The sequence below is a fragment of the Buteo buteo genome, chromosome 10 (genome assembly GCF_964188355.1).
Source record: "Buteo buteo chromosome 10, bButBut1.hap1.1, whole genome shotgun sequence".
In the NCBI taxonomy this organism is placed as follows: domain Eukaryota; kingdom Metazoa; phylum Chordata; class Aves; order Accipitriformes; family Accipitridae; genus Buteo; species Buteo buteo.
In genome coordinates, this window is record NC_134180.1 from 40,540,074 (window position 1) to 40,554,476 (window position 14,403).

The following is a 14,403-nucleotide window of genomic DNA, read 5'->3' on the forward strand; positions in this document are numbered from 1 at the left end:
TTTCTGCCTGGAATCCTCCTTATTCCCCTCTTGCAGCTTGCTTTTCTCTAGCTTTCTCTTTCACAGTGTCAGCACCTTTCTGTTAGAGACAAGCATCAGGAGCACCCAAAATGTCAAACGGCTCTGGCTTGTCTAGGGACCTGTAGGAGTAAATGTACAAACTGAAGACCACAAAGTGCCATTATCTTCCCTCATCCTGCGAAACTGAGGAATTCACATGGCCTGTCGAATGGACATGCAGATAGACATCCCCACTGCCTGCACTCTGCAGTGCCATGAGTTTGGCAAGCAGTCGTTTTTGCCTTTCCAACCCTTTGTTTTAGATTTGGGATTTGCCATTCTTTGATGAGTTTTCTGCATTTGATGGTAGTACAAATGTTTTATGTTTGATGAATAACCTCCCCCACTCTTTTTCCAACTTGTTTTTTTTCTAGTGCTCACAGTATATATACATACTTGAACAGTCACCTGGATCTGATTAAGAAATCTTTGCCTGTGGGTTTCCTCACTGTTGATTTACATGTTTGGCCAGATTTCCATGGTAACAGATCTCCCTTAACAGATCTGACACTAAAGGGCATGGTAAGAAACAGCCTGTCTTTGCAAAAAGGTCAATACAGGGTAAAAAAAAAAAAAAAAAAAAAAAAAAAAAAAAAAAAACTTGGAAGGAGCTTTTTTCAATTTTGAGCATACTCCTCCTTAGCTATTTAAACTGTCCCATAGGATTTGGATTTCTTGCTGCATTTTGAAGTGTGCTAATGTTTCAGTAGAAAACCAGAGATTATTGTAGTTGAGATATCACTACAGCCACATTTATTTTCTAAAAATATGAGGAGTGTTGTGTGTGTCCCAGTATCTTTCCTAGGAATCACATTTCAGAGCACTGACTAGCAGCACTTGCTGTTGTTAACTCACCTGTCTACCGAATTTTGCATATCTGTTGCACTGAATTTCAACACAAATTTAGGTATGCCTATCTGGGAAAGGAATGAAATATATTGAGGAGAGATTGCTTGATTTAAAGAGATAAATGTTCAGTAAATGTGCTGTATTAGAGTTGCTGGGTAGTAAATTTCAACAGAAACTGAAAAACCCCTCTGCTTATTGTTAAAAATGGGCATAGATGCTCTCATGATTGGAACTATGCAACCATGGTGCTACATACCCCTTTGTTGAAAGGTAAACCTGATTTGATTCTGGCTTGTGATTTTAAAATGGCTACTTTTGGAACTTAATGGGATTGAAATACTGTGTTCTGTACAAAGAAATTTTCAGAACGTTGCAATCTGGAACCAGAAAGAGCAGCGTTTGGAAGCTGACCAGAGAACCTCTGCTGGGGAGGTTTTCAGCCCATCTTTTAAATTTTTGGATGTTTCTCTTCACTGAACTTCATGGCGGTAGATCGGCTAGGTCACAAGCCAGGAAGTTACTGTGCAGAACTATAACAGAAGAATATCGTAAGGATATAATTTGATGTTATCAAAATACCTGGTGATTAATGCAAAAATGTACTTCAAAATGTCATATTGTCCTTGAAGTCAGCGTCTCAAGCTAGTCACCAACACCAATATCTGCTGTATTTGAGGTTCAGATAGGAAAGGGTAGGCGTAAGCACTGCAACGCGTTTTAAACCACAAACGAGGGAAACAATTAAAAAAAAAAAACAAACAGAGATGGCTCATATATTTGGGGGTCCTAATAATACATGTATTATTTTATAAAAGAATTATATGCTGCAGCAGAATCAGAATTTCCTTGGCATGATGGCTGTATGCAAATACTGGTAATAGCAACACATTTTTTCTGCCACAGTTATGGCTGCATTCAGCTGTTGCCTATGCTGATACTAATCCAGAGTAACTACAGTGCAGTATTGATTTATGTCAGAGTAAAGGAGGTTAAGATATAGTCTTTAATTATTAATTGTGTTTCAGTGTTAGGGTGCTTGGAAGGGAGGGGGAGAAATGCTTTTAAAAAGTTATTTTTATGTAATAGCATTTTCATATTATTACATTAAATACATTCACAAGCAATATCTGAGTCATAACATAAAACTGTCAGAGTTAATCTATCTCTAATCCCATACAATATGCCGTTTGTTCTTTATTTCTTTGCAAGGGCAAGAACAATTTATGCGGTTCTTCCCCAGATCAGGAATAACATGTTTAACATAACATTATATGTGCAGCTCACAAAAGCAGGACTTAGAATTAGCACTTAAAACTTGTTACAACAAGAAACGGTAGAAAATAATAGAGTTTTCCTTTGGCTGGATTTGTACGTTTTCTTTTTGATCTTTACACAGGTTGTTGGACTAACATTGTCTCGGGGTCTGGATGAACTTGCCCTTATCTACTTGGCCACGATTCAAGCCATTGCTGTAAGCCATTTTAAGTGCATGAAAGAATAAATGAATTGTCTCATGTTCTGTGGCAGACTGATCATTCCCTTCTGCTAAACAGATTTCTAATAATAGATGAATTCACTTAATGGACTTCTTAAAGGAGCAAGATATTGTTTACCCACATTGGTGACTACTCCCTACTGTAGGATAATCGACACAGACTGTGGAGAAAATGTTCCCCTAAAAAATTTTCTCCTTATTGCAATTCTGTAAATGGAGATTTTGCCTCTGGTGCAGATGTGAGGAAAGAGGCTGTTACTATATGGGGCAGCGTTAACAGCATGGGCTGTCTAGAGGGAAGCTGAGAGAGTGGAAAAAAAAAGCTTTGGCAGTTGTATGAAGGAACTTGCACTCCCCTAAAATGCTTCAGCTTCAGATTGTTCCTAAATCCATGGATTTCCCCTGCTTGCCTGTTAGATGAGTCAGAACTCTGTACCACAGCGAGTTGGAGTGGGTCTGTGATTCAGTTCATAACGCTACAGACCGAACAGACCAGATCTCACCCCTCCCTCGGTTTCCCTGCTGCAAGGCAAGCAGTTGTCTCGTGCGTAGCATTTCCAACCTGTGGCTGTGTTTCTGTTAAAGCAGCGGGGCTGTCTTTATGAAAATGCCCTTGATGTGTGCTAACGTGCAGAGATGGGTAATTTTATTGGAATACTTTTGTTTCTGCCCTAATTTTCTCTGGAACCCAGGATTTCCAGTTCACAAGAAGTTCTATTTTGAAGTGACAACCTGGGTCAAAGAAGTTGTTTTGAAACCCTGGTGCAGGGTGTTTTCAATGGGGTGTGCTATCCCCAGGCATTGGTGACTGAAATTGGCATTCCTTTGACATCCTCTTTCTGATTTTTTTTTTTTCCCTAAAGTTTGTTGAACTTGAGGTGTTTTTGCAAAACATTAACAGTTTGATGAATTGGGGAGTTTTCCTGACAAAACTCTGTTCACTTGGAAAACTTCCAAACTCCTCTACTGGTTAAACAACAACTTTGCTAGGCTGGGTCAGCCATCTGGGATATAGAGGGTGGGCGGCTGCTGTAAATTTACTGTGAATTGTACATCTTATGTGTTAACCCTCCCTCTTCAGCAAATAACGAGAACTTAACCCCAGCCTGGAATTCATTGTTGTGAGTTTTAATCCTTTTTAAGATGAATGTAGTTTGGTTGTACCTGATGCTTCAGTGTAATCCCACCATTTAAATAAGAATGTTTAGGAGAGTTTAAACAATGCCAGCGACTGATACTGCCCCCTGAAAGAAACTTTCCAGTATCGAACAGGTGCTCTGTTATTGTATCGTGCTAACGAAGTGGAAACATTCTCTGCTGGAAATCCTGGGAAAGTCACCTATTATCTCATTATATGATACAACTCAAATTTTATTGTAAAATGCAACTACTGTGCTGAACACTAAATTCAGCATCTGCATATCTTTTTGATAGCTAGTTGCACTGATTGTGAGATTTAATATAAAAAGGCCATACCATACCTTTCATTGTAAGTTAACGGAAATTCTTAAAAAGCTATTGAAACAGTAACTAAAAAGTAGTCAGAGCAGGCTTGTTTTTGACTTGCTATATTTACTAACCGCTAATGTGATACCTAGGAAATTTAATTTTCCTCTCATACTCCATCACTCCCAATTTTAGCTTCACTTTTGTTGAAGAAAACAGTTCTCGTTCAGGACAGTCCCAATCCTGTACCATTAGCTGTCTTCAATGGGTGCAAGATAGACTTTAAACCTAAGGAAAAATCTTGTAAAAAGTGTAGGCCTGCCCACAGAATGTTAATCTCTAGTTTTCTTTTCAGCAGGAGACGCTTTTTTCTTTTTATATAAAATTTGCATTTGAAGCCCCTCAATTTGCATTTTCTCCAATCCAGGATTAAATTAGTTCCCCCCCACCCACAATGAAATAAGTCTGGCTTTAATTTAAATTGCTATGTGAATACAATTTTCCAGGCAGGTAAACACAAAATAATTTTCACAGCATGTTCTTTCTCAGGGTCTTTGACGTGTATATGTTGTGAGAGAAGTTGTTAATAAATTTGAATTTCAGAAGTAGTGAAAGAGAATATCCTTTTAACTATTCATTGCAAAATGCGATGCAACAGTTAGATGGATGAGAACATGATCAGAGATATAATTGTGGCCGTCAAGCCCTTTCTGAGGAGACAGACTCTTTTTAGAGCAGTTTATTTTTCCATAATTAAAATGGTGGCTGTGTGATTTGGAAATTAGCCCTCTGTGTCAATAGGGAAGCGATGGATTTAGTCAGCTGGTGTTGCGGCTGCTAAAGTTCCTCATAACCGCTTGCCTGAAAAACCAAAATACATTTGAAGGCCTATCTAGAGTGGTGCCAGTCATTCATAGTAAAACGTCTCCAGTCTGATGAAACTCTGCTAGCTTCAATTTTCAGTAGCTTTTATTTGAAGAGGGGTTTATTGCAGGCTGCAGACCTCTTAATGAACTTGCAGCATAGCATAAAGAAGACTTAAATGACGGTTCGTGAAAACTTCAACCAGGTTGTGTTTTGTGGGGAATCTACCTACAAAGAGTCAGCTTGGGCAAAATTTTGGCTTGAATTGGGCATTTTGTCAAGTCTGAGCTTCAAAATTAACTTCCAAGGTATTATAAAGAGCTGGGAATTATTTTTAGACAAATAGTTTGTCAAAGAAATGGAAAATGTTCTTGCAAGAGGACAGAGAGAGAAGGTTGACTTCAGTGAGTAGTTGGAGGCAAGCAAAGCAAACAAAAAGAGAAATTATTTTTTTAAAATGGCAAAGCATTTGCTTTCATCATTCGCAGAGCGGAACTCTGAGCTGTTCTAATTTGAGTTTCTCAGAATGGAGACTGTAAATGAAAAGTATAAAAATATGCCTACATTTTAGATGTTGCAATTAATCCCGGCATGAAATGGAACATTTTATTTTGCATAGGGCAAAGGCCAAGAGAAATAGTTCAGCCAATACAAAATTCTTCGGGTTTTCCTTTTTGCTGAAAAGACAGAAAATAGAGTTTTTTATTTGCTCCTTTTTTTGTTGTGTTCTGCTATTTGGCTTCAGAACTGAAATCTCTTTACTGAGAGTGATTTTCAGATGCTGTTATACAAAGTAAATAGAAGGTTTTGGTGGAGATGTCTTTGCCACATAGGTTTTAGTTCCAGATCTGGAAACGTTTTCCGTACTCTGCTGCACTTGGTCACAAACAGCTGCTTATCACTGCCATCAGTTTTTCCTGGTGCCCATTTCTGTGTCTTCTCATAATCCCTGTCTTCACCCTTGTCAGTACTCCCCCGAAAGCCCCATTTCCCTGTGTTATTGTGTACTGGTATGTCTTCACTTCTTCATCCAGCCCCAGGATGTTTACTGCAATATGCTGTGCCCATATACTTCCCAATTCTTAGTGCCATCTGTTTGATTTTTCTAGTTCTTAATTACAATGCCTGTTACTGGCTGGAAGCTAAGCAGAGGCCATACCCCTGCAGGTCTGTTCCCAGCCCTCAGGTTACTGGTAGGGCCAGTTAGTAGTAGTATTCTTTTTAGCAAATTATGCTTTAAGATCTGTTCATGTGGCTGCTCTTCTGTGCTCATCTGTTTTGTTACCCCCCCCCCCCCCCCTTTTTTGAAGTTAGGAACAAGACATATTTTGGAAACTATGCAGGCTGCAGGGCATCATATCAACACGCTGTTTCTGTGCGGTGGGCTGAGCAAGAACCCTCTCTTTGTGCAGATGCACGCTGACATTACTGGTAAGTTAGAGGAAGTGTGGGGAAAGAAGTGTAAACTACTTTATTTTAGGTGGCTAAATACTTTGTCTTTGGAAAAATAAATACTTCTTTATATAGAACTCTATTTTGCTGGTTGGCCAAAAAGTGTGTAATGAAATGTTACTTCCTGCAAGACTGAATTTCCTGAAATTTAAAGACATTTGAATAACGCAGAGATGCGGTGCAACAAAGCTCCATACTTCATATTGTCAGAAAATGGGCTTCAGGAGAGACCTTCAGCATGATTTCCAATCTGCACATCTCAGACTTACAGGTTTTTTTAAGGAAGTGCAATAGAATAAATATAAAAACCTTGCATGGAATTTTTAAAACCAATGTGCATAAATTACATGTAAGAGATGTTTCTCACTATCAGATTTTTAAAAATTATTCTAAACGTTCCATAGAAATTATTCCATTCAGTCAGATTACAAGCTGCTAGTTAGATGAGGATAATGCCCACTACATTTTGTGAGCATGGTTTGTATAAGATGTGTTTTACTAAAACCTCTATTAGCTTCTTCCTATTTGAATTCTGTTGGACTTCTGACACTTGCTGCTCATGCTGGACACAGTATCCATTATATGTAACAATTCTTTTCTGAATTGCTTCCATGTCTGTATCATTAATATGGTTTAGGGGACAATTTCTGGATCCTTGCGGCTGCCTGGTGTTGCATTTGGTTTTGTAGAATTCGCGATGGGTGGAAGGTCCTGGGTGTGTGGTTCATTACAAGAGGAGGTCTCAGGCTTGTGTGGTATTTTTGGTCTCCTTTAAGCCTGTGTGTGTTGGACATCTTAGCACACCTGTGAGTCAGTTGAATATACTTTAAAAAATAACAAAATTTAGTGTAAAAGACTTCAGAGAAATTTTGAATGATTTGTGGTTTGAGTGTATTTCCAATTAAGACCAGTTGAGCTGTCGTGAATAAAGTTTAAGGCTCAGATTTGGGGCTTTTGGTCTGGAGATCTGACTTGCTCTAACATCAAACCACACTTCATAACCTTGATGCAGCAGGGAAGATAAAAATATGCCTTATGTACTTACCTGAGGTGAAAACAGAAATGGAGAAACAAAAAGCATAATGCCTATTGACCTTAGAATTCACTAAATACATTGTAGTCAAAGCAACACTTTCTGTTTGTGAAAAAATGCTGTTGTCAAGTCTGTGCCTTTCCTTATATAACTCAAATGTTTTAGGTGAATTTCAGCTATGTGTAGAGTTGGGGTGCTGGCTCATGATGTGTAAAATAAAAGATCTGTGAAAAGGTATTCTGATTAAAATGTAATCAGAAGTTCTTTGACTGTAACTAATGGCCAAGTACAATTCAGTACAAAAAGGCCTTTTTGCAGTCTGGAGTTCTCCCCCATTTGTAAAATCAATGACTGACAAGGGATGTCAGAGTTCATCTAACTGAAATGCTCTTGGTTATGTTGAACTCATTAGAGCCTATCAGATAAAATAACTAACATTCCAGAATCAATCCCCCATTCTTTCCCGAAAAGAAAAAAATCTGAATATATTATTGTTAGCTGCAAATGCCCATGACTCAGCCATGCAGACATCCAATAGATAATTTCGCAGGCCACTTAAAAAGTATCTTGATCTTTTTGTTTGCCTGGTAAGAATTCTGTATTCACTCTGATGATGCGGGAAATGTGCAGTAAATTTTAGAGCACGCTGAAAATTGCTTACTGCTTCAAGGCCTGGCAAAGAGCCGTGTAGCTGTAAGCTTGAGTTTTAGATTTTCTGTTCTAAGTTGTCCCAAGTCCTGAGCTGTGGTCCATCTGAACCGGAGGAATGCTCAGGTGATTGATCCTACACTAATGTTTTCAAGGTGGATTTGGTTGGTCAGAGAAATTTAAGGGATGCTGTAATTACACTTGTTCACTGTTAGTAGTCACTCCAGCAGTCAAAAACAAGGTCTCGCTGTATCCGCTTTCTTTCCCTGTCACTCTGCCTCTGCTAACTGTGGGAAGAAATGGCATAAAGACCACTGTGGCACCTTTAAGTCACTCACTGAAAGATGGTTGTAAGGAGCTTTACGCTGGTGGAACAGGGCAAGGTTAGCATAATGTAACTGGATGCCTGGGGTGCAAGGTGAATTTGCTTTGTATCAATAATTTTTTCTCATATTAATAATTGTATTTCTCATTTTGAAAAGTGTGTATTTGCCTTTTTCTCCATAGGAGTTGTTCATGGCTCACTTCAGATCTTCCTCCAAATTTCAGCTCCTTCTAATCTTACAGTTGTCTCTCAGGAGCAGCATTTTTTGGGGCATAATATCATTGAAGCTATTCACAGAAGGAAGTCCTCCTCCCACCACTGTGTTTGCATCATCATTCATTGAATGAAATTATCTCAGTAATGGAAATTTAGACACATGCCAAATACTGTAGGAATATTAAATTTTTTGGCTTAGTGAGGATAAGCATTTGAAGTGCAGCTAGAAAAGTATTTAGACTTACGCTATTGTTTTAGATTTTTAAGGAGAATTAAGAAAGCAGGCCAATTTTTATTTGTTTATTAGTCTTTTTCCTGCTGTTTTTACACTAGTAATACAGGTCTTAGAAAACTTTGTGTGAAGTGAGGGAAAGTATGTTCATGATAGTACCCATGGGTGATGAAACAATAATTTTTAATCCTACTTCAGAATAGATATTGAGTTTGTTTGTTTCTTTGTTTGTTTGTTTTTCCAGTGTTTTAATATTGTTGTCGAGTATCTCGCACAATTTGGAAGACAAGATTTCTCTTACTATTTCATACCTAGCTTGTGAACGTTTGCTAGTCATATTTTCATGTCTCCCAGCAAAACCAGACTGGCTTTGTTGTCTATATATTTAAAAACAAACACAAACAATCTTTTTTTTGTTCGTTGCAAAAGAAACAAAAAGGGTACCACCCTGTTTTCCCCTCAAGGTCAACTTTTAATAGGCACGTGGGTTTGGAGGGTGTGGGTAACAGGTTTATACCAAGCCCTTTGAGATAAATAGCCAGTGTCTGGGGGTTTATTCTTCATATACTTTATGTTCTGCATTAATATTTTGCTGAAATTGTTTTATTTAAATTCTGCATTTTTCTTGGAGCCTGGAACCACAAAGCAGAGAGATTTACATTAATCTACAGTAGACTGTAGCTCTGAACAGAGTTGTGAACATGGTTTAGTCCTTTTTGATTCCTTTTTTCTTTGTCTTTTCTGCTTTAATTATTTATTGTGCCGCTAGTGCAGTACTGCTATGTTCTTCCTAACAGACGCATGGCTTTTTCTTGTATAGGCAAGCCTGTTGTCCTGTCCAAAGAAGTGGAGTCTGTTTTGGTGGGTGCTGCTATTCTTGGAGCTTGTGCTTCTGGGGATTTTGTGTCTATACAGGTATGCAGTACCTGATTTTTATTTTTTTTTTTTTTACAGTTTTAATGCGTTTTACACTTTGACATTTGGCACCATGCACAGACTTTAATTCAAGTGGAAAAGTTTGTACCTTCTGCACAGCCGGACGAGAGCCAGCATCGCTTTCCCTCCACCCTCTTTTTAACTCTGTGTGTTATTTAGGTGTATTGAAGATTATTTGTCTTTTGACTGTAGGGACATGCAGGTAGAAGCTGCTGTCTATGAAGTTAGGCCATATAATTTTATAGACAAAAGAGGGAATTTGGCAAGGCTCTGATCCTGCAAGAAGGTCACACTTTCATCTCAGTTATATTTGTCCTACTTTCCTTCCTTCGTATTAAGGAATGTTAAACATAAGAAACAACATAGCACTATTTATGCAGTAAAAAATGACACACCTATACCTCTTGTCTTGCCCACAGTGAATGCAGAGTCAATAATGAGGATGGAACTTCATGTTTATTCATGTTATTTCAATCCATTAACAGTTGTAAAAGTAGCAGTAAGGCTTTTATGTTCAGTGGATCAGCCAAAGCATGACTTAGCTGCATTTACATAAACAACAGTAGTATACAGAAACCCAAAGAAGGGTCTGAATACCCAAAATCATATCTGTTTTCCTACCTGGCAATTCCACTAGTATAAGACGCGTCCTCTCCTCATGCTACACAAGGACACTAAACAGTACACTGCATCCAGTTGGACAAAATTATTTATCAGGACACTCCCTAGATACACTTTTCGTTCTAATAACATCAGGTGCAGGTATTTGTAGATGAAATTTTGCACAAAAACTTATCTGAATGCATTTTCTGAATAAGGAGGTCAGCTTCTTAACCTAGTTAAATTGATGCAGTTCTACGGGAATCAATAAAGAGCTCAACATAAGCTAAGGAACTGGGCCGTGTTTGGCATTTTTCCAAATGTGAAATTTTGAAATGTGAATATTCTGCAGTGCTATGTAAGTTAGCAGGAAGAGCAGTTTCATAAGAATTTTTCCATTAAAATTAATCCTATTGCAACAAATATATAAGTACTATATATATATGTATTTAATAATTCTAGTGCTTGTAAGGAGAACTTGTTTTGCTAAATGTAATTTCAGTAGCAACTTTTGGTGACAGGACCTCATATTTAATTCTTACTCTTTTGTTAATCTTTTGCCTTCAAATACATAGATATTTCATTCCAAGTTTAAGATGTTTTCCACTACTATGCAATAACTGAACATCTCAAAACTGATTAAGTCTGTCTTCATAACCATTAGAAAAATCTAATGCTGCAAAATTTTCTGTGATGTGTTTTTATACAGTTTCGGTGTATTCATTTACCTTCAGTTTTTAACCCTGCCCTTATATATAAAAATATTTCAGGAGCATATTCAATAATGTCAAACAGATATGTATATTTTATACATAGGTACATATATGTCAGCCTGCATAGCACACTCCTTCAGAAATCTTACTGAGTGAAACTAGATCCTTTGAACCAGCCATGTCACAGACTTTTTAATTTTAAAAGTGTGTGCTCTTTTACTGTTATGATATGTCAGGAGGTACTGGCCTCTTTGGAATGGTTTTTAGCTTGTCATAAATACAGTGCAGGTTCTGTGGGTCTTCCTGGAGTAAACTTCTCCTAAGGGCTTACCTGTGACTGTCAGGAGCCGGACTTCATGACTCCTTATGCTCCCTTCCCATTTCTGCTTGAATCAAGTAAGTTAACACAAGCACATAAAGAAAAAGAATAAATACAAATTGCAATCCGGTGCCTCAGCACTGCATAAGGAGTCTGGTTTCCCAAACGCAGCCTCTGCCTTTTCCAGTGCTTCAGCCGCTGTTTGTGCAAGGTCTGGTTCCAAGGGCTTTGCTAGTCAGCAGGAGTTTCCTTTTGTTTCACTGAGTTACAGGTCAAGCCCATGGGCTTCCCTGGGATATCTCTGAAACAGAAAAGGGGAAAGTAGTTTGGAAACTACTGCTATTATACATCCCACTGGGCATTTGTAGCATGTTTCTTTCCATCATACTGCCTGTGGTGATCACTGGGAGCCAGGTGAGGCCCTGAATCCTATCCAGGATGCCACAACATATCAGCAGTGTGAAGAAACCACCCTCTAAGTGTTTTGGCTTTGTGTGTGTTCAGAAGGTTGTCGTCAAAGAGGTCCCACCTGTGGCAATACCAGTTGTATCATGGAGCAAATATGTTAGATAATGTGAAAATACTTTAAAAACAATTCAGCTTGGGATCAAGAAACGAGAAACTGAATAAATGTCTTTTGGGGGTTGGGGAGGCATAAATGCATATCTAGCATTGCAGTTCAATATCCTTCTCTTAAATTTATTTTTCTAACACATCTTCCAAAACAAATCTTTCTTAGAGGTGCTGCTGCAAACATTCAGCATTGTTTTAGTCTTTGCAAATAACAGAGGTTATTACCTGTCCTCTAATAGATGGTTTGTGCTTAATTATTGTGCTTTCCAAAGCTCTTTGTTTGCTCAGTCTAATAGTAAAGGAGAAAATTGAGGGGTTTTTACCAATAACCTCTTTCCTTATGTCTATGGTTGTTTGAAGGGGAATTTTTACTGTATTTGTCCCAGTGACCGGTCACATTTCTCAGAATGGTTTTTGGACATCTCCACTCAATGTCAAAATCAAAACATTTAAAAGCTATCTGGTTTTCATGGGTTGGCTGTTCTCTGTTTTCTAAAACTCAAGCATCTTTATGACAGCTTGGAAATAGCACCCAAAGCCAGGATTCCTCAAAATCACTTCTGGTAATCTTAGTCCAACTTCAACATGCTCTGCTGACAAAAGGACTGGTTGCTGAACAGGCACGTGAAACCCACTAGTGATAAGCAGTAGCAGTAGTGCTGCCAGGCTTCTGCTACGGAATGTCGTATGGAAGTACGTGCATGTGTGCTGTGTAGTATGTGCGCGGTTGAGCGATGCTTCAGGGAGCTGGTGAGCCTACGGAGCAGGGCTCTTCTTGTGTCTGCGTGCTAAATCTGATGCTTTGGGGATGTAACGTGCATTACATGTAAGAGTTGACCTGCTTGTGCGTTCCATCAATGTAGGGGTTTGGGGCATGGGGCAACCAAGTCAGATCCACGGCTCCGGCAATCTGCTCTTTACTCTGAAAATCTGGACACACAGACAAGATCCTTAAAGTCTACCAGGGCATCAGTTTTCAGGACAGGAAAGAAGAGATGGGTCATCTAGGGAAGACCTGACTCTATGGTAACCTTATATAGTAATTAGAGTTAGGCTTTATTTAGCTTAATGGTTAAGAAATGCATTGGATTTGGATGGTATTTCCTTACGGGTAAAGTAGTGGCTGTGGTGGTTGCTGTTACTCTCATACTCCTGTACTACCCTGATGCCTAGTCCTGTGGCATTCCGTCATTGGGATCTGGAAATGGGGAAGTATCTGCTTCAGAGACACGCTGGAGGATGTTTTTTCCAAGGACAGGCACCTTACTTACCTACATATCGCTGTATGATGAACCCAGTCAGAAGTGTACGTGAGACAGCAGGATTCTCACCCTTCGCTTTCTTGGGCAGTTGGTCATAGTGGCTGGAACACTAAAGAGCTTTTCCTCTTTCCTTTGGTATTCCTAAATAAGTTTCTTTTCACAAAGAACCAGGCGCCAGTGTACCTCCTGTCTCTTTTCCCTTTCTATACTACAACAGTGACTATTTGCAGGATGCAGCATTTTGTTCTAATTCTTAATTTTCATATCTTTTTATTTGTATTTTGAGTGATTTGTGGAGTAAAGGTTTTCATGCTTTCTATTGACCACATCTGTATTGGTACCAAAATTCTCAATATGCTGAGCCTTTACAAAGAAGCATTGGAAATGAAGGTTATTGCAAAATTTGTAACCATACAGGTTAATTTGCTAGAATCTAGTGTGGTTTAAAGCTCAAGCCCCCTGAAGCTGCAATTTCATCTTTAGGTAATTCTATCAAGGAAAGATTTATAACCTCCATCTCTCCTGCCTGGTCACCATATGTTGTTGCTTCAAAGAATGTTGACTTCCCTATTTTCCTCTTCATTTACTCTCCCTGCATTTTTCTCCTCTGTGGTAAAACTGAATTAAAACAATTGGTCTATCCAAAAAGAAAAAAGAACATGCATTATGGTGAGTTCTTCCACATTTCATCTGTTGGTTATTTAGTCTCTAGAATCTCTGGAAAGGGGAGAAAATCTGAAGTTCTTCTTGCAACTTGGGTTATCTTTTAATTTGCCCCTACAAATGCTACACCCTTTTTCTTCTAGTTGTTTTGTTGTTTCTTGATTGTTGTGCCTATGAGCTGTAACACAACCTGGCTGGGTCACAGAAGACAGTGCTGCGTAAAATAGTATGACATAAGGATTTTTGAAATATACACTGTATTTTTGGTTTTTTAAATACATGCTGCATTGAATGAAATAACCTTAATGTTGCTGGCTTAGATGGGTCAATTTATTGGTTCTAGCCATTCCTTTCATGCTGAGCAGCAGGATCCTGGTTTTCTATGTGATTGTTTCTGTAGTAAAAATATAGTTTCCGGTTTAGCAAGCCAGCAATTCCTTCTCAGTAAAAATGTTCAATAAATAAATGTCAAAGTTTCCAGTATATCCTCGTTACTCTGCCTCACTTGTATGTAATTGAAAATGGGAAGAAGGTGCTGTTTGATTTGGCAGTCATCCAGCTCTTTTTTTTTTTTTTTTTTTTTTTTTTTGGATAGCCTACTCTTTGGGACAAAGCTGTACACCAGGGAACAGGATTATTGCCTTATAAAATCCTGCAGCCCACTGACTATTCCTTAATTGCATATTAAAGCAATTAATAAAATTACCTGTATGAAAC

At 38.4% G+C, this 14,403-nt stretch overlaps 1 protein-coding gene across 22 annotated transcripts in view; it reads left to right on the plus strand.

The window, feature by feature from the left end:
- The window catches only part of FGGY (FGGY carbohydrate kinase domain containing), a 327,635-nt gene that overhangs the window by 288,919 nt on the left and 24,313 nt on the right, over positions 1-14,403 (plus strand). For 18 of the 22 annotated variants that reach the window (XM_075037209.1, XM_075037223.1, XM_075037208.1 and 15 more), the window contains 4 exons: positions 435-582; positions 2,306-2,380; positions 6,025-6,145; positions 9,441-9,535. In XM_075037209.1, the coding sequence (XP_074893310.1) occupies positions 435-582; positions 2,306-2,380; positions 6,025-6,145; positions 9,441-9,535 (439 nt within the window). The remainder of the gene's footprint in view (positions 1-434; positions 583-2,305; positions 2,381-6,024; positions 6,146-9,440; positions 9,536-14,403) is intronic. The other 4 variants (XR_012651845.1, XR_012651846.1, XM_075037228.1 and 1 more) reach the window with 4 other exon arrangements.